The 23,087-nt window shown below is 36.0% G+C and overlaps 1 protein-coding gene across 36 annotated transcripts in view; it reads right to left on the reverse strand.

Annotated features, from left to right (window-relative positions):
* Positions 1-23,087, reverse strand: part of PTPRD (protein tyrosine phosphatase receptor type D) — a 550,040-nt gene that overhangs the window by 217,542 nt on the left and 309,411 nt on the right. For all 36 annotated transcript variants that reach the window (XM_033237354.1, XM_033237352.1, XM_033237341.1 and 33 more), the window contains exon 5: positions 483-671. In XM_033237354.1, the coding sequence (XP_033093245.1) occupies positions 483-671 (189 nt within the window). The remainder of the gene's footprint in view (positions 1-482; positions 672-23,087) is intronic.

Here is a 23,087-nt window from a genome sequence, read left to right on the forward strand (position 1 = left end):
AAAAGACAGCAGAAAACATACTTTAATAAAATTGAATCATTTTAGGGTTTAACATGAACATTTTGTTTTTTAATGGATACAACCATTGGAACTCCTTGCAAGTTCTGAATGAAGTCCAATGTTGAAATAAATTTGTTTCAAAAGAAAACAGAGAAAGAAGAAAGAAAGAGGAGAAAATGGATCCATCAAATACTGCGAAAAAGCAGTAAATTAAAAAATTATCAAAAATACAGTCACAGCAGTGAGCAATGTGGATTAAACAGAAGCTGCAAAACACACAGAGAAAAGGAGAAAGACAGACTCTGAAACAGGCTATGACATCACAAACATGGACCACCCATTAAGTAACAGAGAAAGAGAAGAGGGAGAAAAATCAGTACCTAGAAATAAAAAATAAATAAAATTAAAATTAAAAATAAAGAGAGAGAAAAACTTAAAAAAAAATTCTCTAGGAGTTAGTAGAAACAGTAACAAGACCCTACCTGATCGTAACTGCTTAATACGACCATTGTTGTTGCTTGTGTCCACGGGTAAGAAATCTTTAAACCAAGTGATTTCTGGATCCGGATTACCACTGGCTGCACAAAGCATGGTGGCCGTGCGAGTACGCTCAACCACCTTCAACTGTGGGCCCATGTCAATGGTAGGGAAGCCCCTGGGAATTTGATCTTCTGCAAGACAAAAGGTGATAGAAACATTCAGTTAGCAAGTCAGAAGCTCCAAATTCAAGAGATTCCCCAGAAATCTCTCTTTACCTTATTCAGTGCTTGTTGAGAACCTAACACAAACCAGGCACTAATAAATTAGAACACAGTCACAGTGCTGTTACTGATCGGAAGAGTAAACAGTCTATGTAAGAGATGAACAGACTAACACAGAACTCAGACGGGGCTGACTACGATGAGGGGATGCAGTGAGAGCAAAGAGGGAGAAATAGTTATAACATTTGTGCTTGAGATCAGTGAGTAGAGGAAGCTTTGATTTAAAGTTGGCATTTAGGAAAGAGCACCATCGGCCAAGTCACAAAAAGGGGAGAAGGAGATTTTAGAAAGATCCGGGAATGTCACAAGTGTAAGCATTGAGGTAGAAAAGGTTTTGCCGAGAGAAGCATGGAAGCCAGCAGTGCCAGCCGGGAGAGTGCATGGGGAACAAGCGGAAGCTGGATCATGCTATCTCTTTCAAAGCTGGTATGTTTTTCTTGTAACTCTATGTTTTCCCACACAAGCATAAGGTTCAACCCAAACTGATTACTTTGTAAGAGTTTCAATTAACCGGAAAATTGTCTGAGGTTGGTTTACAAAGGAAGAGCAAAAGCAACTCCTTATTAATGGCACAAAAGCACATGTTCCTTACAGGGATAAGAGAATGCTTTCTTCCATCCCAAAGACCTGCACCATTTTCAGTAATTAAAAAGTTGAAATTCCTAAATTTTGAATCTCCAACTCATGCAAAATTCACTTCTTGCTACCCACATCGGAACTGTTCCAGATCCTAACTCTTGAGAAATTAAAGTCGCTTAAATCCCACAATCATGCTCCGCACTGATAACTGACATTGCCGGCTTTTCTAGCCAAGATTAGAAAGGTGTGTTCTATCTAAGCACTGAAGGAATTTTACTTAGATGGGTGGCAATTATCCAAATTAAAACATGGCCATTTGTTTGAAGATCATGAATGTTTTAAATTATACTTTAAGCTCTAGGGTACATGTGCACAATGTGCAGGTTTGTTACACATTTACACATGTGCCATGTTGGTGTGCTGCACCCATTAACTCGTGATGATGACATATTTTTACTTCCAATTGAGTCTGGCATTGATTTAATCAATACCCCTTCACAGCTACTGATAAATTTTCATAAGCCACCAATTCTAAAATGACTGGAAAGCATATACAGCAGCAAGGAAAACATTAGATATCATCAGATCTGGCATATTGCTTCTCCCTGGATGCCTCCTACAAGCTCCAGTTTAATCCCTGAATCCACAGTTGATGGTGAATCTTATCGAGGTTATGTTACAATTTCTAATGAAGAAGCTCCATTTTGATGCCTCTACCGTGTTGTCAGTCAACAGCACGTGTTCTCCAATTCTCTCCCTCTGGAGCCGAGGGGTAAACGCGGTCTCCTAAACCTCACTAGCAAAGTCCTTTTCAATCAGGTCTCATTTTCTTCAGCCTCTTAGGGATCGCCTCTCTCATAGGAAATTTTTCTTCCGCCCACATTGAAATTCTCACCACTTCCCAGACAAATCATGTCTGCTGGGTACTCTATGCCTCTAGGAAGCCATGCAGCCAAAGTCACCTTCTTTGTAAATCTTTTCCAAATCCTCTCAAACATATTTCATTCTTTCCATCTCAGAGCTACCATAGCAGCGGCTACTCAAATCCACTACCTTGCACTTCTTAACTCACGATTTTATCCTTCCACACCAGGAGTTCCTCCATGTCTCATCTGTATTCTACTCCCTTGCCATCATGCTAGCCTTGGTTTCCAGATTTTAAGAGAAACTCCAGTGATTCCCAAGCCTAAGTATGAATATATATCAGTGACTGTTTAAAAATATATATATATCCTACTATGCAGAACTTCTGGTAGAGAGACAATCAGATAAATAGTTAAGGAACAGAGAGATTTTGAATGTAAATGGTGAAAGAATGTAAGATGCTACTAAAGATTAAAGCTCCCAAGAAAGAGAAATTTCACTGATCAACAGGTGCAGTTATTGTAAGATAAAATTGATGGACTATTAAGGAAAAGTGTAGACTCTGGCTCTCCTGCTGGGTAGGATAGAAAGTATATATATTTTTACTAACATAGTCTGTGAAAGACCAAAAGAAGCTAAGGCAAGTTTGAGTTGCCACCTGATTCACGACAGAATACCTTCCTATCAGACCAGGTAGTTAGGGCTGCGTACTAAAGACACTTATAAAAATAATTAACTGCAGTGAGCTAAACTTCACTTAAGTTGAAAGATGTGGCTCATTTGTGGAAGCAGGAATACGCTGTTTTTGTGAATGTTTACACATCATCAGCCAAGCCGAGGTCTACAGTAGATAAGTGTCAGGAACAGTAGTTAAAAATTGAATTTCAAGGCTCCAAGAGAAAGTTAAAAATTAAAAGTGGGATGCAAATCAGGCTATGCTGGTTTTAATAATCTATTCCACTTGAATTTCATCAGGCTGTTCTTTATGTCTTTAAAGGTTTTGCCAATATATTTACATCAACAACATAGTTCTGACGTTGTATGGGGGAAAAAAGAGCAGAAAGATCAATAGCTGCTACACCACACACATTATATTATTAAATAGCTCACTTGGCAGCTATTGACACAAAGTGCTTCAAAGGATAAAAGTAATTTACCTCAAGTGCTCCAAAGCCAACTACATTGCCTTCATAGAAATGAGTTTCTGAAAAAGCTCTTAGATTTTGTTGTTGTTATGTTCCATTTTTAAAGCAACCAACTTAGGTTAATCAAAAATCATCATGGGATTCCTGAGTGGTTTCTGTATGTCCTAAGACACTGTATCTCTCCCATGGTGTTTAAGCACCAGTTACATTTGCCTGCATAAATATTGCTTTGCTAGTTATTACTTTTCTTCTACAAGTTCATCTCTCGGAAGAACTGAGCCAATATTCAGTGCTGATCAGTGGCAAGTACCAAAGGCTTAAGAATTGTCGAGCCACATGCTATGGGCTCTTACCAAAGAAATCTAGATTTTTAATAACCGTTTATAAGAAATAAAGTCCTCACCTTGGGGAGAGCTGACAAAATTGACTTACGCCCTCCTGAAAAGCAGTCTAATACATTTTCATGACCTTTCTTTTCCTTCCTGGCTTGTAAAGAACACTCCAGAGCCCCTTTTTCATATACACGAGTGCACAACAAAGATAATCTTTGTTGCATACTAATGGGACAGAAAATGTAAAGAGCGTTCCTTTCTTATTTTTAATAAGGGTAATTAAATTCTATCCATCCCCCCTTTGCACAGAATCTCTTTGAATGCACTTTCTTCATTAAATTTTCATGAGAAACATCACAATGTAACAGATTCAAATAGCCAGAATCGTTACACGTTGACAGTTGTGGTTTGTTTCCAATTTGACTGTCAGGTATTTGGCAATAAAACTCAGTATTCAACATAAAACAAACTGCAGAAATAATGAAATTTCTAATTGGAATGCTTATCTCCGTGGGTGTAGTTTAGAAGATGTTAATTGCTTTTTTCTTCATCCTCTACATTTATTAGTGATTTATATAAAACTGCCTTGGCCATTTGATAACATCAATTTTGACAGCTCCTCAAATGTGTGGTACCAGAAACTTGGGAATCAAATCAATATCCTTAATACCTTAACCACACAAACTTTCACAGGAAAAAGCAGCTAGCAAAAATTAACAAATTGTCAGTATGCTAGTAGCTTTAAACTTTTACATGAGGTGAAAAGAAAAACATTTTGTCCTATTCATTAATGTGCTCATTAAGCTTTAAAGTGCCTTACTTATCACTGTTCCATATTAATATTCAATCATGCAGAATTAGCTACTAATTCATCAACAATTTAAATCAGACTTGACCTTCACAAAGCCATTTGGTCTGTCATTTTGAGAGGCCATTAAAGGGCAGATTACTACATACTTGTGCTTAGTGAATCATAGAGTCATACATATTTTGTTTGGAATGGCAGCTATAATAGAACTGGAAATATAGCACATTCTTTGAATCTGTTGGTGTCTTAATGAAATACGCTTATATGAAACTTTCAGTTCCATTAAGGAAAGAGAAAAATGAATGAATGAATGTGAGCATTTTCCAGAGTTAACTTCCCATTGTTGTAGAACTTGTTAACAACCCTGACCTACCCAGGACTTGAAAGGAATGAATTTATGAGGAAAACAGTCTGACATTGTTTTGTAGGTAGTCATGCCTTACATATCTGTGAATGATCAAGTAATAGGTTTTGCATAATTTGCTCAGTTAAACTGTTTTCATTGTTCATGCATAAACAATATTAATGATGCTCTTACTTTCACTCCACTTTCACAAACACTGAATCTCTTCTTTGAAAGGAAGCCAGGAAATTCTAAATTGCCTGCTAAGGCTACAGTCCCCTTCCAAGGTGGTCCTAAGTAGCTCTTCTTGCCTAATCTTGCTAGGGCTCTTGCTGCGTGAATTCAACCAGACTAGTCCTTTGACTCTAATCCCAACTGATTTAAATAAGTCTTCAATAAAGAACTGTTTGCCATGGTCTTTGGAAAGATCTCAATTTTTAAGATTAACACAAATATGTTTATGAAGAAAAAGCATGTCAATTACATCAATGGTATGCTTCTTCAAGTGCAGTATTTAAAAATTTGGCAAGTATACCTGAACACTTAGATATCATTGACAATACAGAGGTTTTGGCAGTAATGGCAGTACAATAAAACAAAAACACAATATGGATGAAGAGACAAGCAGCTGTTATCATGAAGCATTCATTCCCCGGAATTACTTTTCCAAGTTTCAAACAGTTCAGAGTAGCTCCTCTTTAAAAATCCCCAACTACTGTTATCAATAAACACTAATAATAGTCAATATATAAGTGTGAACTCTTACAAGCTCACAGGAGGGGGTGGAGCTTATAAGAAATAAATATTTGTTATTTCCTTTGTAACCTTTCCAGTGTTCAACAAATACTCACAATTAGACATTTTTATGATGCCTTGACAATTACTTTCTCAGCACTCACTCATGAAGCATCTCTCAATTCTCCTGGAATGTCATTCATTGAAATACCATTCCTCAATGCCATTCATTGAAACAGTCATTCTTCAACTATTTGTGACTACATATTTGGCCTCCTTGATTTGAGTATCAGTCTATTAAGAGGCAAAACCATCTTACAGTCTTTTTTTTTTTTTTTTAGTGTCATAAGGAGTATTAGACTTAAAGACTTACAAAAATGGCTGTTTGTGACTTTGTTTTCACAATCTTTAGTTTTATCTGTCAGCAAGTGATTTTCCTCCCATTGAGAATACGCAATTTATGCTTTCCTTCCTTACTTTATCACAGTTGCTATGTAAGAAGCACACAATTTAGTTCTTGCTTTCTTCATTTTACAGGAGTGTTTCCCTCATATATTGGTTGTAAGTTCCTACGTGTCAAAAGTATGACATGACAAAACCACATGTATAAACACAATGAAACTGAAAAGAACACAATAGAACATTATCTATATTCTACTGTTATTCTATCTATAGAATAATGGTGGAATTCTTCGTGTTCAAACTGATGGCTGAAAAATAAAAAGCCCAGGAGTGAACTACTCAGTTTTTTGTTGAGGCAAACACTGTGGGTCTTCCTTCACTGACAGGAATAAAGATTTCTAAGTCACTGGGTATCTTACGGTCTGAGGCATTCATATACTCTCACAGAACAAGAGTGATTTCTTTTCTTTGAAGGGTGGAAAGACTGAGTGAAAAAAGTTTTCAATAACATAAGAAAACAAGGAAAATGATAGACTAAATATGTAGCATATTTTTAAAATGAAAGTCCTAGCCGATCATATATATACATATACATATGAAGCCTATATCCATGATATATATGAAGATATATATATATGATATATACATGAAGATATATATATATATGGGCTTCATATATGTGTATGGACATATATATATAAACACGTATGGGCATGTGTGTGTGTGTATATATATATACGGACTTTTTCACCTGTCAGAGGATCAGTACTGTACTATGCAGCAGAAAGTCAGTGGATTTTTACACTTAAGAAAAAGTACAAACTTTCTTGGAAAATTAAAATACATATTGGTCTTAAGGTGGTCAAATAAGGTAGATAAGATACTATAAAATATTTTATGAACATTACACTATTATTGAAACAAGAAGATAATTTGAACTATTAGTTCTAAAAACCTACTGGATAGTCAATAGAAGGCATCATTCATTCTACAAATATTTATCGAAGGCCTCCTTTGTGCTGGACGGGGCCAGGCACTGGGTATGAAGTAATCTAGAGAATCTCTATATTGTTGTGATTTAATTGTATCTGCAGGATAATTAGCTTCTTTGAAAGTAATAATTGTCCCAAGCACATACACAGGAGGATTGAATTAGATAATGCATTAAATATGCCTAGCGCTGCCTGGCACTAGTGTCTGGCATCTAGTAAAATACTAGCATATATGTACTTGTTTTATCCCAAGCTCCAGCAATAGATCTAAAGGGATCAGAGGCATGAGACTCTAAGGCTTGATAAAACAAGAAGTGCAGCATAAGCTGCAAATCAGAAAATATTCTATGCAAATCATAAAAAAAACAAGGATTATCTAGACATGCAACTAAATTTAAAGGGTAGCATTTGTGCCAAGTAAGCTCTTTAAAGCTAATAAATGTCCTCTTTTCCCTTTGAACAAGATTTTAGGCTCTTTGATTAATCAACAGTACAAACAAATAAAATTCATATTGTCAGAGGATTTGTTCCTAAAAATGAATTTTAACAATAGCTCTAAATATTTGGGATGTCAAAGGTTGTTGTGAAAGACTGAAAACAGTGGAACCAACTGTTTTTCCCTATATCATGGCAGGCATTTTTCTTTTTAATTATTCAGGGAAGGGGAATTAAGTATTCCTCATCTTGGGGAGTAGGTCATGTTAAGAAGCCTATATGGCTTTCTTAAAGAAAATAATTTTTTAAAAGATGATGCCAAGAAGTCAGAGTTTTGTTTTTTCATCTCAAAAGTTTCTTAACATTCAGAAAATAACCGTATGGGGAAAATTATATAAATCAAGAAACACCTCTGTACAAAGTCTCCATAAGCTAGTTCTAATAGCTCCATTCATTTTTCAGCTCTGGAGAGGGAAATTCTCTCAAGGAGATTTGTCTAATGTGATGTTCTTACTAAATCCCACCTTTAACAGAATGGAATTTAATAAGAACATCATATTAAATAAACTTAAAATTTTACATACTACAAAGCACTATAATGCCCAGTATCTCTAAAATACAAATATTTGAACCCTATTAGAGTTCCTTGAGGTAAATAAGGATGGTATCATTATCATTTTTTGTGGCTACAAAACAAAGACTCAGTAATATTGTTATTTTTTTCATATCCTACATGTAGAAAAAAAATTAAAGAAAGTCTTTCAGCTCTTAGATTTGGTGTCTTTTTCTTGTGTCATGTTTCCTCTACGCAAATTGCTATTCTTCAAATAAATCTTCATCACATAGTGATGAAACTCTTAATCAGAGTCAACTCATAATGAATGGGACAACAAAAAAGTTTGAATACTTGGTCATTCTTTACTTTTATTTTTTTAAGCAGCATGGACTGGATACGCAAGTTCCATGGGATGTAATCATACTTGAAAAATAGATCTACATTTAAAAATCCACATATATATACATACATACACACACATATATGTATATACACACATATATACATATATACACACATATATACGTATGTATATGTATATATACTTACATATGTGTGTGTATATATATAGGCTTCTCATTCCCTCAGGACTGGTACTAGAAGAGACAGAATTCTGCCATGTCTGTTAGCCAGTACAAGGTAGATGAGAAATGGAAGAGCGTGAAAAGGTTGATAAATGTCAAGTAATTTTCCTAGAGAGCTAAGATTCAGTACTGTGCCTATACCTTTAGCCCTTCTGTAATTTCTATTTAATTATCTATGAAGGGCTGTGAATGGCGGGCCTTCTGACATGAGCAGATACCAAAAGTCAGTAGAGAGACCAGAAAAGCAGATATAAGTAGACCTAACATATCTACCCTACGAATTTGGGCCACAAGGTCCCTCTTCTGTTATATGGGACTAATAATGACTACTCCAAAGCTTTGTCTGGACAGGGAGACAGATCAGTGTCTCAGAGGCCAGAAGGCAGAAGATTATCATTGGTATATTTGCTACTTTGTTGAACAATGACTTTTCAAGTCATTATATTTCAAAATAAATCACAGTATCAGGCTACAAAAAAGAACCACCATTTTCTTTCCAGAATACAGTCCTTGAAGAAGAGAAAAAAACATTCTTTTCTTAAAGGAAACAGTGTAAATAAAGCTTTTATTTTCACCATTCCAGATGGCAGCAGGGTATAATTTGTACTGTGTTGACATCATGACCATTATTATTCAAAGTCAATTTTCCTGTAAGTGAATTGAATAAGGGACTGAAAACAGAAAAATAAAGAGCAAAGAAATAAAAGCTAAATCGATGTTTCCTAGCAAAGTTGGGCTCTTGGGCCATCATCAAAATGTTACGCATATGAATAAAATTGAAAAAATCATATAAATAAAGTAGTTTCTAATTACAAATCAAATGCTAGTCCAGTCAGAAAGAAACTATATAAAGCAGGAAAAAAACTGCCAGTTAATACATGACATTCCAAATGGAATATGTAATAAATATAAGATCTGTTCCCAAAAAAGTAATTATGAACAAGATACAATAATTTTTTTCCAAGGTCCTCTTTGCAAGTTATTACATACAGATAGTACGCTTGTCTTAATATGGCTATAAATCAATCAGCTAAGCTTTTATTTCAGAGTAGATTTAGGTATCTCTTAAAGGCAGTCACTGGATACAAGAGTCTCGAAAGATTTCTCATAGAATTATGCCATGCAGGAATAGAAAATTGGACACTGATAAGCTAAGAGCCTCATTAGCAGCTACTAAATATTCAGCATACCAACCAGCTACCCACAGAGCATTCCAGAGCAAAGCTCCATTTTATGAAATATTCCTCACATTTTGAGGAGTTTGCAAGGCACTCCTGGCAGAGAATAAAACAAACTGTTTAGAAGCAATGTATGCAATTATCCTACAAATTACAAAGTAATGTCTACATAGCAGAACATAAACCCCAGTTAGATTTAATTATCATTTGTCTAAAGGTGGTAGCTCCAATATTACATTGCATTAAGGCACACTGTTATTAGTACTTGGCCTTAGCAAATGATTACCCTTTTTGCGATTCATAATCAAATAAATTCATTGAGAAAAAAAGAAGCACCTTCTCCTCCTACCTAGCAACATTATTAATACCTGAACACTTAAGTAAATACTTAGGAATCAGGGAAACACATTTATTCCCTTATTTGGGGTTCATTTAGATAAAATCCAATATCCATCCACTTTCACAAATCTCATTATTCCCTGTCAATTTACATTAAGCAACAAGCAGGTGCCATTATACTCACCCTTTACATCCATACAAATGTTTACCTTACTTTGAATATTCAAATAATTAACCACTTTACAGAAATGTATATTTAAATCATACAGTGAATTTTATTATTTTTAGAAAATAATTTTTTTATTCTTGTTTTTTAGAAAAAGAGGCACAAAGACAAAAATAGTAAACATGGAAAGAGACCTGGGTTTGGATCCTGCATCCATTATTTGTTAGCTTTGTAGAAAGTTACAAACCAACAAGCTCAATCAAAAGAGACTACAAAAAACATTCAATGTGGTTGCTTCACTATATTTTGGAAAATGCAAATTTTCTAAGCCATCAAATGTTATAAAAAAAGAAAATCAGAATCAATTGTGCAGTGTTGGATTGGAACTAACAGTATTGGTGTGAACACCTAGTTTTACATATATACATGTACATTTGTGTATATATGACATATATACTATACTATATGTATCATTTTAAATACATGTATACATTTATATATATATGACTTGTAAATGAGTATGCATACACAAATACACATTCTTTATATAAACTTACCAAACACATCTTCCCTAGCTGAGCCAAGAGAGGCTGGGAGAAGTAATACCCAAGAGCAATGGTCACACCTTGTATTTAGATCTTGGTTTCTAAATACCATTCTCCAGTGAAAGGAAACAGTTTCCTTTCGGAAAGCTTCCCTTCAGAAAACTCCTTAGAGAAATCACTGATTCCAGTTAGGACTGGGACAAGGAAAGAATGAGACACACCTGGAATTATTCTGTTGTATAAGAAAATACTCAACGGATGAAAGGTATATACTAAATGTACACAGAAGCCAGCTTAAAGGGCTCTTATTGACCAAATATGGGACAACTTCAACATCAAAATTAAAAAAGACAATATTAACAAGTTATAACACACTAAATAAAATAAAGGCATGCATCCATACTGATATAAATAACTGAGTAAATTAAAAGTTTCAGGAGAAATAGTATCTTTACATAGTATCAAAGGGACTCCCTACATAAATTTATTAAATACAAAGAAAGCACTCTGTGAGAGATTAAATGATGGGGAAAGTCTTAAGCATCTCCTAAATTTACAGTATGCAATTAGAAACCAAAAATGATGCTCCTTATGCTGCTGCGGATGCCAATGATAATAATTTTAAAAATAATGCTCCCATTTACGTGATTTTGCTGTATTCTAAGCGCTGTAGTAGTCCTAAAAATACCATTAAAGACAAATAATTTTGAAGTTTTTAATTTAAAAATATTTAAAATAATAAAATATGTAAAGAAAAATTAGTAACTTTACATTGGAGAAGGCTCGCAGAAACAACCTTGATTAAAAAATCAAAGTTAATGACATCAGCAATAGGATAATTCAAACTCATGTGCTGAGAAAAATATAACGTCACTTCGACAATAATCCTGGAAAAGAGTCATAACGTAAATATGACCACCAGTAAACATCAGCAAAACCCCAAACAAGAACATTTTGTTAAATAACAGCCTTCTTATCTTCAAAACTATCATGGTCAGAAATGTCCAAGAAAGACTGAGAAACTCTTCCAGGCTGACAAGTACAAAATATAATTCTGAACTGGAGTCTCTGTGGAAAATTAGAAAAACTTGAATAGGGATAATTCGTGAAATGCAAGTAAGAACAACTGGCAAAATGTGATCGAAAGTGAATGGGGATCTAAGAATTAGATGGCTATGATGCATCCATGTTTACTTCCTGATTTTGTTAGTTCCATTGTAGTTAGGTAGGAGAATGCCTTGTTTGTATAAATCTGAGTATTTGGGAATGATAGGCAAGGCATCATGTCAGCAATTAACTCTCAAATAGTTCAGGAATAATAAGTTCTTTGTACTGTAATTTCTATTTTTCTATAAGATTGGGATCATTTCAAAATTTTAAACTATATAGAAGTAAACTGTTATAATTAATTCATATTATCAGAAATACATAGACTTATTCCCATAGAAAGCTTCTGGGTAGCTAGATATACTCAAGCATTGTTTTCCCAACTCTGACAAACATTCTTAATATTTTACTTTATTTGAGGCCCTATTGAACACCATGACTATTTAAATGACATACCAATTGTTATTACCAATTTTACATAAATGATGACAATATCTGAAAAAAGTTAGCTCTAAAAATACGTGAATTCATATAAAATTAAGACATAAGTATTTAATTACAGTGAACAAAACTGAGTGATACTCAAGAGCAAGGTGCAAGCTCATGAAAAGAAAATGTGAGAAATCAATATTCTAATAACATAATGGACATTCATGATTTTTATTTAGAGTAATGATAAAGTCTGATAAAAGTTTAAGATAGAAGACAAACTTTTTGAGGGTCTTCCTTCCAATTAAAACATAATTAACTTAAAACTCAGAATAGCTTCTGAAATCCAAATTTTTTTTTTTTTTTTAAGCCACACTTTCAAAAATTTTAGCAACAATCCACCTTCCCTTCAGCCCATCACAGCTCTCTCCTCCTGGAATAAGAACACATTCAAGAAAATGCTTGTGACCCTCTAGTCTTTAATAATGTAAGGGAATGGGAGCAAGAGGAACAAAAAAAAGTGACTCAGATATGTCTAAAGAACTTTTCTGAAAAGAGTATTTCACTATTTTACCATATTCAGTAACAGTTTTTATCGTTTTGAACGCAAACTGTGGTAGGTATTTGTTTTATCTGACGGAAGAAAATTGATTCAGAAAACAGAGGTAATGGTAGTTTTCCTTAGAGGGTGTCTTGAAAGATAAAAAGATCAAAATCTTTAAACATCAAACATCACATATAAAATGTTTCACTGAAAAAAATGAAAACTACCGGAACACATGAATAAGCAGTTAAAAATAACTTACATGTCTCAGAATGTATTATAGATCTATGGAGAAACATTTCCCACAAATGCAAATAATTTTCTATCTTTATAGGGAAAAATTCAGTCTGAATTTAACACCAAAGAATAACCAAATGGAACTAGGTTTTTTGTTTTGTTTTTTCATAGACAGGGTCTCGCTCTGTCACTCAGGCTGGACTGCAATGGTGCAATCATAGTTCACTGCAGTGTCAACCTCCCAGGCTGAAGTGATCCTTCCACCTCAGCCTCCAGAGTAGCTGGGACTATAGGGATGTGCCACAATGCCTGGCTAAATTCTTTTTATTTTTCATAGAGATGGTTCTCACTAAGTTGCCCAGGCTAGCCTCAAATTCCTGAGTTCAAGTGACTCTCTATCAAACGAATATCATATGTAAAAGCAAACACAGGATAGAAATATATTCACTATGCTTTGAAATATCCAAAATATTAAGAAGCTATTCAACAGGAGTTCAGACATCTGGAAAATAACCCAATTGAAGTAAAACTACCCCAAAATGGCCAAAACCACTACCAAAAGTTCCATGAATGAAATCCCTTATCTTTTACAACTAGACAGAAGAGTTGTCAAGCATCCACATAAATTCTAAAACCTTGACTTTCTTCTTCAATAGATTAAACACAGCAAATTAGAAAAGGGGTTTCAGGCAAAACCTGAGGGCATACATAAAGGATTGCGATCTTTTTCCTAAAAGCAAATGAAAGGAAAGAGGTTTTAAAGCTAGATACAAGTGTATGGGCACTTCAGTGCTTGCAGGCATGTGCATTGGGAGGTTATGTCACTTATCACAAAATTGGCATTTTAAAAAAATGCCTTTTTAACTGCAGTATGAAAAATGCATTGGGGCAAAGCAAAAAATAATAATAAAGTGATATAGGCATGTTGGCATGTTATTTAGGATAGTACTGAGATGGCCCAGTGGCAAGATAAACTTACATCAGGAAGTAGTAAAGGAGACAGGGAGAAGTGGAAAAAGTTCAGAATAATTTGAATGTCAATTTTACAAGGGTTGGTAATATTTAGAAGATGAGGAATGAAGGAGAATTATCAGGGATGACTTTCTAAAATGTTATGATTGTTTGCATATGTTTTCAGTCACGTCTTCCCTTGGGGAACAATGTCATGTATTTGAGGCACTCATGAAGCAGACAGTATGCCTCCATGAAAGACTCTCACCAATAGAGCTGCCTCTGGATGGAGCACGGCACTAAGTACAAAGCAAGTATCTGTCAACTGAACACTGATCCACCTTTTCCTTCAGGAATTGGCAAAAGGGGCTGGGTATAGTAAGCCACTTGCTTCCTTATCTGCTTTATCTCAGGATGAAGGCAAGAAATGTCAGCTTCAGCCTACATACGTGAGCTCAGCATCCTCACTACAGATGCGCCAGAAGTTTCCTGGGAGCCAGTCTTGAATGGGTTGTAAATACCACGGATTTGCATCAATTTTCTCCACTAATAGCTCAATTCCCGCAATTTGAAGACAGTTGAGCATGCCAGGGTAGTTTCTCCCTAGCCAGAAAAGAAACTCACAAAATATGACGAGTATGACAGCCAATGGTCTCCTAAATAAGAGGAAGAATAATTTGAGTTGTTGTCCTATGAAGACATGAAATTAAGAGTCTCCTTATAGATAACTCATGGCTGTCACATTTTAATATACAACATGCCAATTAAATAGATACAAGTTTCCAATGATAAGATGATACTCAGAATCGATATAATAAAACCTTTTTCTTACATATTGAAAAGAACCCAGAGTTGCTCATTTTCATTTAGTTGTAATAGACTGACATATTGTTATAAATTTGGGAAATATAAAATCTCTAATTCTTAACAAAGTGACAGCAAATTGACAAGAAAAAAAGTTATTTCAGCCTTGAATTCACTGACATAGCAAGGCGACATAACCCACCAATCCCCCCACAGCCACGAGTGGATAGTTTTGATGCTTACCACAAAATTAATGCCCCTTCAATTGCTCAGCGATGATGGCTGTGAGGCTGCTGAGTAAATAATGTGTGTGCATTCACTAAAGGAAGGAAGAACGTGTATTTCAGCCACTAATCCCTAATATAACCAATGCTATTTAAGTGTTTGTTTCTATAAAGATAAAATATTATGCAGTACAGCTTTGTAAATTATACATGACAGGTTTTGTGAGTACATTATAGTTACGTGAGCACATGTTGTCATTTTTCAGGAATTAACTCAGAAGAAGATAAAATATAATCAAGAATGTTGCCCCAGTGAGAAAAAGACATTTTCTTCTTTTCTTTTTGAGACAGAGTCTTGTTCTTTTGTCCAGGCTAGAGCGCAATGGCATGGTCTAGGCTCACTGCCTCCTGGGTTCAAGTGATTCTTCTGCCTCAGCCTCCCGAGTAGCTAGACTACAGGTGCGTATCACCACACCCGGCTAATTTTTCTATTTTTAGTAGAGACGGGGTTTCACCATGTTGGCCAGGCTGGTCTCAAACCCCTGACTTCATGATCTGCCTATCTAGGCCTCCCAAAATGCTGGGGTTACAGGCATGAGCCACCACACCTGGCCAAAACATTTTTAATTTAGTTTTATTTTAATGGATATCATAGTCCACCATAGTACTGGTTTTTGGGGGTTGAAGGCTCACAGACTTCCATTTGCTGGGAATCTACTGGGCATATCACATGCATTAGGTTGGTGCAAAAGTAAGGTTTTTTTTTTTTGTTTTTTTTTTTTTGAGACAGTCCTGTTTTGTTGCACAGTTTGGAGGGCAGTGGTGCCATCTTGGCTCACTGCAACTTCCACCTTCCAGGTTCAAGCAATTCTTCTGCCTCAGCCTCCCGAGTGATCTCAAACTCCCAACCCTCAGTGATCTGCCTGTATCGGCCTCCCAAAGTGTTGGGATTACAGGCATGAACCACTGTACCCAGTCACCACTACTTTTCAATAGTAAAACAGCAGTTGCTTTTGCCATTGATATGAGCAGGAATTACCTTGCAGGAAAAAACAAAAAAACAACAAAAAAAAATTTTTTTTTTTGAGACAGAGTCTCACTTTGTTGCACAGGCTGAAGTGCAGGGGTGTGATCTCCGTTCACTACAACCTCCACCTCCTGGGTTCCAGTGATCCTCTTGCCTCAGCCTCCCCAGTAGCTGGGATTACAGGCACCGGCCACTGTGCCCGGCTAATTTTTGTATTTTTAGTAGAGACGGGGTTTCACCATGCTGGCCAGGCTGATCTCAAACTCCTGACCTTCAGTGATCCACCCATATCAGCCTCCCAAAGTGCTGGGATTACAGGCGTGAGCCACCGTGCCTGGTTGCTATCACTTGCAGTGGTAAAACAGCAGTTCCTTTTGTACCAACTTATACATAAGTTGTATGATTTCTCACAGATATAATTCTTTAACAATAACAGCTGGGTCATACTAAAAAAGCCAGTCCTTTTTTTTTTTTTTTTAATTGTCACGAAGCACTTTTGTAGGTCCTTTCCTTCAAAGCTTAATTCACTTTCCTAAAACACGACGAGCAGGGTTTCAGAACAAAACTTTCTGAGATGTTCAGTTTCCTGGTGCTTCTTAACACGACAGAGACTTAAAAATATTCTAGCACACACAATCATAGTTTTTAAATGTTTATCTCGGTTGTGAGGAAAAAATGCAGCTAGTGATAGATACAACAAACAGTACATTGCTCCACTCTCATCTCTCACTCTCCAGAAATAACTGTTGTTGATTTTTGAATTGATTTTCTGACAGCATGGATATTATTTGTTTTAACACTTATATTTTGTCCTTGACAAAGATAATACTGTTTGTTCAAACACACAGGGACACGTTTCTGATCATTCAGTTTTTCATGATTCCAAATGTAACGTGTAGCAGAGTTAATCTGGGGTACCTGGACTCCAGGATCCCTAAGTTCATGAGACAAGCTGTTTTCTGGTTTATTCTTCTAAAAAGCAGATCAAATGGAAAAGTTTTCAACAAAATTATTTATGAATTGTAGGACATGAGGTAGTTGTGAGGAAAACCATGTCATCCTGATAAAATGTATAACATTTCCTAGAACAGTCAACTATCACAGATTTCATCACAGTGATTTTCAGAAGGCAAGGACTATATAGACCAACTGTTCTACAGTCAAAGTTATGCTCTTTGGTAAATATTCTGAAGTGTTTGATTATTTTCAATAACTGAGTGTACAGAGACATTATCTCGTTTGGTTATTAAAGTATATTATTTCTACTGATTGATTACCATTAAAAGTTCAAATGGTGTTTAAAAGAGGCCTTTTAGCTTTAAGTTGAATGAATGACATGGATACTTGTTCATAATTTCGTAATAGTTTTTCAAGTTTGAATTATTATAGCCATACTTTATGGTATAAATTAGTCATTCCTTAATTTCCCATTAAGCCTACTCAAGAAGAAATCCAACATACTTTATATAAACTCTAGCTAAATGTACAAGTGCTCACTTTTTCCACCTCAATTTATCAGGTGGCTAGCCTATCCAAGCACATAATATCACTAATCTCTTTAGTTTTCATAAGAAGATGTACCTATTTAGCCTTGACACAGATCAGTGGTAACATCTGAGATGCTTCACTTCACCCACCAGATAGTGCTGCTTTAATCTGTACTTATCAGGGATCTCAATCTTAAAATGATGGTCAAAACAACTTGGCCAGAGGAGTAATATTCATGGAGAATTACCTGAAATTATGCAATTCCATCCATTCCTCCACATAATATAAAAACCGATTTTGGTTAAAGGATGAGAGAGCTAGAAATCAGGACTGTTTTCCCTCATCTGCTGAAGAACAGATTAAACCGACATGCGTTTTGTTATAGTTCGACAGATTAACCTGAGGGACTTTAGCAAGCAACTGCCCTATAATGTTGTGAAGTTAAACATGTATATGATGCAGAGAATAGCCTTTACTATTTGAATATATCCTCGTTCTCAAGAACTATGGGAGAGAACTGTTCCTCTGGTTTCAAGGGAATATTATGGTTTTTCTTTCTTTCTTCTTTCTTTCTTTCTTTCTTTCTTTCTTTTTTTTTTTTTTTTTTTGAGACAGAGTCTCTCTCTGTAGCCCAGGCTGGAGTGCAGTGGTACAATCCTGGCTAACTGCAACCTCCACCTCCCAGTTTCAAGAGATTCTCCTGCCTCTATCTCCCCAGTAGCTGGGATTACAGGCATGCACCACGCAAAAATGCCTGGCTATTTTTTTGTATTTTTAGTAGTGACGGGGTTTCACCATGTTGGCCAGGCTGGTCTTGAACTCCTGACCTCAAGTGATCTGCTTGCCTGCAGACTCCCAAAGTCCTGGGATTACGGGCATGAGCTGCCACACCTGGCCATACTATGGTTTTTCTGAAGAACTGATTTGTTTTTATGTTATGGACATGGTGCATCTGTGTCACAGGTTCCCTCTTTCTTACTTCTGGAGCTGTTAGGAGATTTGGAGCTAAAATTGTGGCTTATTTAGCAAAGGCACAGAAGTCCACGGCATGGACTGTATGCGCATTCCAACTGTACTCCTAACATTAACCTGTCTTACTACAATATTTTCCTGCTCCACTGTCATACCATTTTATCTTGCTATGTGAAACATTCCTCCATAAACTATATCTCTTTAAAATAAAGTTATAATAGACACAGGCATAAATATTGTAGATACGACCTTTTAAAAATATATAATGTACAAAAGTGATGATCTAAAAGATGTCAGTACAGGTCCAAATGAATCCACATTTCCCCTAACAGTCCAAGAAATGTTAAAGTTACCCGAAATTATGATAAACTAAAAACAATAAACTTATTAAAGTGAGCTTATCAGGAAGGATATAAAAAACTTAATTTAATAAACACTAACTTAAAGGAAAAAATAAAAGAATAAAGAAATAAAGATTGGGTTAAATAGACATAGTGGGCCAGGCATGGTCCCAGCACTTTGGGAGGCCAAGGTGGGCAGATTGCCTGAGCTCAGGAGTTTGAGACCAGCCTGGGCAACATGGTGAAAACCAGTCTCTACAAAATATATAAAAATTAGCCGGGTGTGGTGGCATGTGCCTGTAGTACCAGCTACTCTGGGGGCTGAGGCAAGAAAATTGCTTGGGCCCAGGAGGTTGAGGCTACAGTGAGCCATGTTCACACCACTGCACTGCAGCCTGCATGATGAGGTGAGATCCTATCTCAAAAAAAAAAAAGTGACTATTATTTCTATTTTAGAAAAGTCATAGGCATTGGATTTAATTCCATTATCAGCCCATGATAAAATTGATAAATATTATAAAGATATATACCCACACAAAAATACATATATAATTATGTGTGGATATGTATGTTTGTACAAAGCACATTTTTACATCACTTGCAGAAAATTAAAATCACGTTTAATAAACAGTAGCACTGTATTATTTGTTAAACTTAACAAATACTTATTGAACACCTCTCAGACTCTCTGTGTAAAACATTGCTCAGTACCTGACAGCTCCAAAAACAGTCCCTCGAAAGTTGTACCATGTAAGGTGAAAACGTGCATGTGAACACAGAAAATGTGTCAACTAACCAAACCTTAAGGGAGCACAGGGGTGAATAATGATTTTGCTGGAGATCAGAGAAGGTAAGTCTAAGAGCGTGAATATAATTTTGATAGAAATGCAATAAAGGGCCTTCAAGGCACAGGGAAAAGTATAATCTAAGGTCCAGGAAAAATTAAATAAATGAGAGGTGGATTCAGGGTGAAATGTGGCTACTGCTTGAATGTTTTGGTTTGGGGAGAGGGGTAGGAAGACAGTGTGCAAAGTCTGTCCAAGGATGATGCAAAGATGGCTGGCCAGGTCCAACCGAGAAGCTGGAAAGAATCTGGGGTTCATTTGTTAGGTTGTATGTGCATGGAGCTGGATTTTTTTTTTTTTTTTTTTTAGAGAGATTTTCACTCTGTCACCCAGGCTGTACTGCCATGGCACAATCTCAGCTCACTGTAACCTCACCCTCCCAGGTTCAAGCGATTCTTGTGCTTCAGCCTCCCAAGTATATGGGACTCTAGGCACGCATCACCAAACCCGGCTAATTTGGGTATTTTTAGTAGAGATGGGGTTTCGCCATGTTGGCCAGGCTGTTCTCAAACTGCTGACTTCAAGTGGTCTGCCTGTCTCGTACTCCCAAAAGTGCTGGGATTACAGGTGTGAGCCATTGAGCCCAGCTGGAGCTGGATTTTTTTTTTTTTTTTAGACGGAGTTTCGCTCTTGTTGCCCAGGCTGGCGCACCACGGCGCGATCTCGGCTCACCGCAACCTCCGCCTCCCAGGTTCAAGCAATTCTCCTGCTTCAGCCTCCCAAGTAGCTGGGATTACAGGCATGCACCACCATGCCCGGCTATTTTTGTATTTTTAGTAGAGATGAGGTTTCTCCATGTTGAGGCTGGCCTCGAATTCCTGACCTCATGTGATCCGCCCGCCTCGGCCTCCCAAAGTGCTGGGATTACAGGCGTGAGCCACCGTGCCTGGCCAGAGCTGGATATGTTTGAACCAAGAAAGTAAAAGAAAGATCTTCACATTCTAAAAAGCAATCTGTCAATGGAGTGCAGTGATGGGGGACCAAGAGAAAGCCCAATTAAGTAGTTACTATATTAGTTTAAATGTGAGATGATGAAGTCTATGTGTAGATATAACATGTAATTATAATTATGATCACTGGAAGAGAAAAGAAGAGATGAGTTAGACACATATTGGAGAACCACTCCATCAGTTTTAGGAAGTATTCATTTTACTTAAGGAAAAATGGGGTAAGCGTCAGTGTCAAGTTTCTAGTCTCTCAGTTCCTTCGTGAATGACGGTAGGTCGGCATGCAGGGATGATGTCACTAATATAAAAGACACAAGAAGAGACACAGAAAGGTCAAGATCTGTGTTTCTTTCATATGAAAGTGACAGTTGGAATCATGTAGATGGATAAGATGACCCAGCAAAGACTTTACAGTGAGCAGAGTATGGGAAATAGCCATATTTAAGGGGTTTTGCAATGTTCCAAGTATGTTTTTCACATAGTAACATTTTTGCATATTCCTATTAAATAACCAAAAGGGATAAGAGGAATTATACTATTTTACATTGTAGATTTTAAACACAGAGAAAAATACGTGTGAATATTTGCCTTGTGAGGAGGGGCATATGAGAAAGTAATGCAACTTTGAGAGGGGAGATGAAGTAAAAAAAAGTAAACACAAGATATAAACCCCAAGGGAAATTATTTAAATAGGAAATATAAAATTATTCAAATTGTAAATTATCCAGGAAAAACACCCAATAATTCTAACGGTAGCTTAGGATATTGAGCCAATTTTTAAAAAATCATTACAAAAGAAGTCACTATTCTTAACTCTTGCTTCAAGCCATGCAATCAGACAAAAAGGGTGCCATTTCAGGCTCTTTCATTTAGAGTATCTATATTCAGATCTCCATTCACATAGTTCTTGGCATGAAGCATCTGAAAGAAGATTAAAATTAATGTAAGAGTGCAACATTAACACAAACATCACTGATTAACTTGAACTGAGCCAAGCTCAAAGCAAAAGCCATAACAGGGAATCAGTCAGGATTGAAAAGAACAAATAGAAGTCTTCTTTAGTTTTCACTGTATTCCCCAAGAATTTGAAAAATTTTAAGGCCCAATCTACATTATTAGGAAAACAAGAAGTTGTTTTTCGTTTTCTATTGGTTTATGATTGCTCTAGCATTTTAAATAGGCCAACATTCCAACATAAATACTGTCATGTTCCTAAGATTAGTACAGGTATCTTACATGTATATGGTACCTCCCAAATTTGAAGTGTCATATTAAATAATTTAATGCATGTATGGCACTCAAAAGTAGATTTGTCATATAGTAAATACTTTAAAATTTTACTATTATTACCACTACTGCTGCCGCTACTGCTACTACTAGATTGTATGAAATTAATAGTAAAATCAAAACTATATTCTGCATTATTTATTATAATTAATTGCCCTGAAATATCTTCAGGCCCTCAAAATCTCAGTTGTTTAAATGACCTACTGGATAATGTATCTACCATACACATGAACAGACACGTATGTGTCTATGTGCACACATATGCTCCAACATAATTTGTGGAAAGAGTAGCATCAAATTGAAGAAGAGATCATGATTTTCAATCACCTAAATAAATCTAAATCCATATCCAAGAGAAACCTAGAAATAGGGTATAATGTAACTGATAGTATAAAAGCTCAGCCCTAAGATTTCTTAATAAATCCATTGGCCCTATAGTCTACAGCTTTAACTTTGAGAACTCCTGACAAGAACACCCAAGGCAGATCCAGTGTTCAACTGTTCTTTTGTACAGGCCTGGGTCAGGCTCTTTAGACTAGAGAAATAAGAACGCAATAGCACCAAGGCAGGGTATGAAAAGAATATTCTCTTCACAGGCCTGTCTTCGACAGTGAGCTTGTGCTATAGCTCTCACAGCAATTATTCATTACCAACAACAGCATCCCAGTTCTGCATTAACAGTGCGGTTGAATAGATTTCACTCCTGGCATTCCCATGATCTCATAATGGCAAATCCCTATGAAAACAAGTGATAAGACTATCACTTAGGGGTGGTTTTTGCTCAACAGCTATTTTATTCCCTTGGAGCATTTTATATTTCTTCATAATTGTATCAAAGGATACATTTCTAATAACTGGTAAGCCCTTCCTTAAGTGACTTTAACCTCTGTAGGCATTAGGTCCCATGACCCATAGTATAAACATATTTTGTAATTAAAACTTTTTTCAATTTCAGAAGCCACTGAGGAAATGTTCTGTTTTATATAATTGTTCTCCATTAAGTGACATTTGATATGAAAATTTCCATAATTTAAACCCTATTTAATCTCATGCTTATATGCTTCATACCTCATTTTTCCCCTGTTTTCAACAATCAAAACCCTTATTACTATAGATATGA

The sequence above is a fragment of the Trachypithecus francoisi genome, unplaced genomic scaffold (genome assembly GCF_009764315.1).
Source record: "Trachypithecus francoisi isolate TF-2019V2 unplaced genomic scaffold, Tfra_2.0 Lachesis_group16, whole genome shotgun sequence".
NCBI lineage: Eukaryota > Metazoa > Chordata > Mammalia > Primates > Cercopithecidae > Trachypithecus > Trachypithecus francoisi.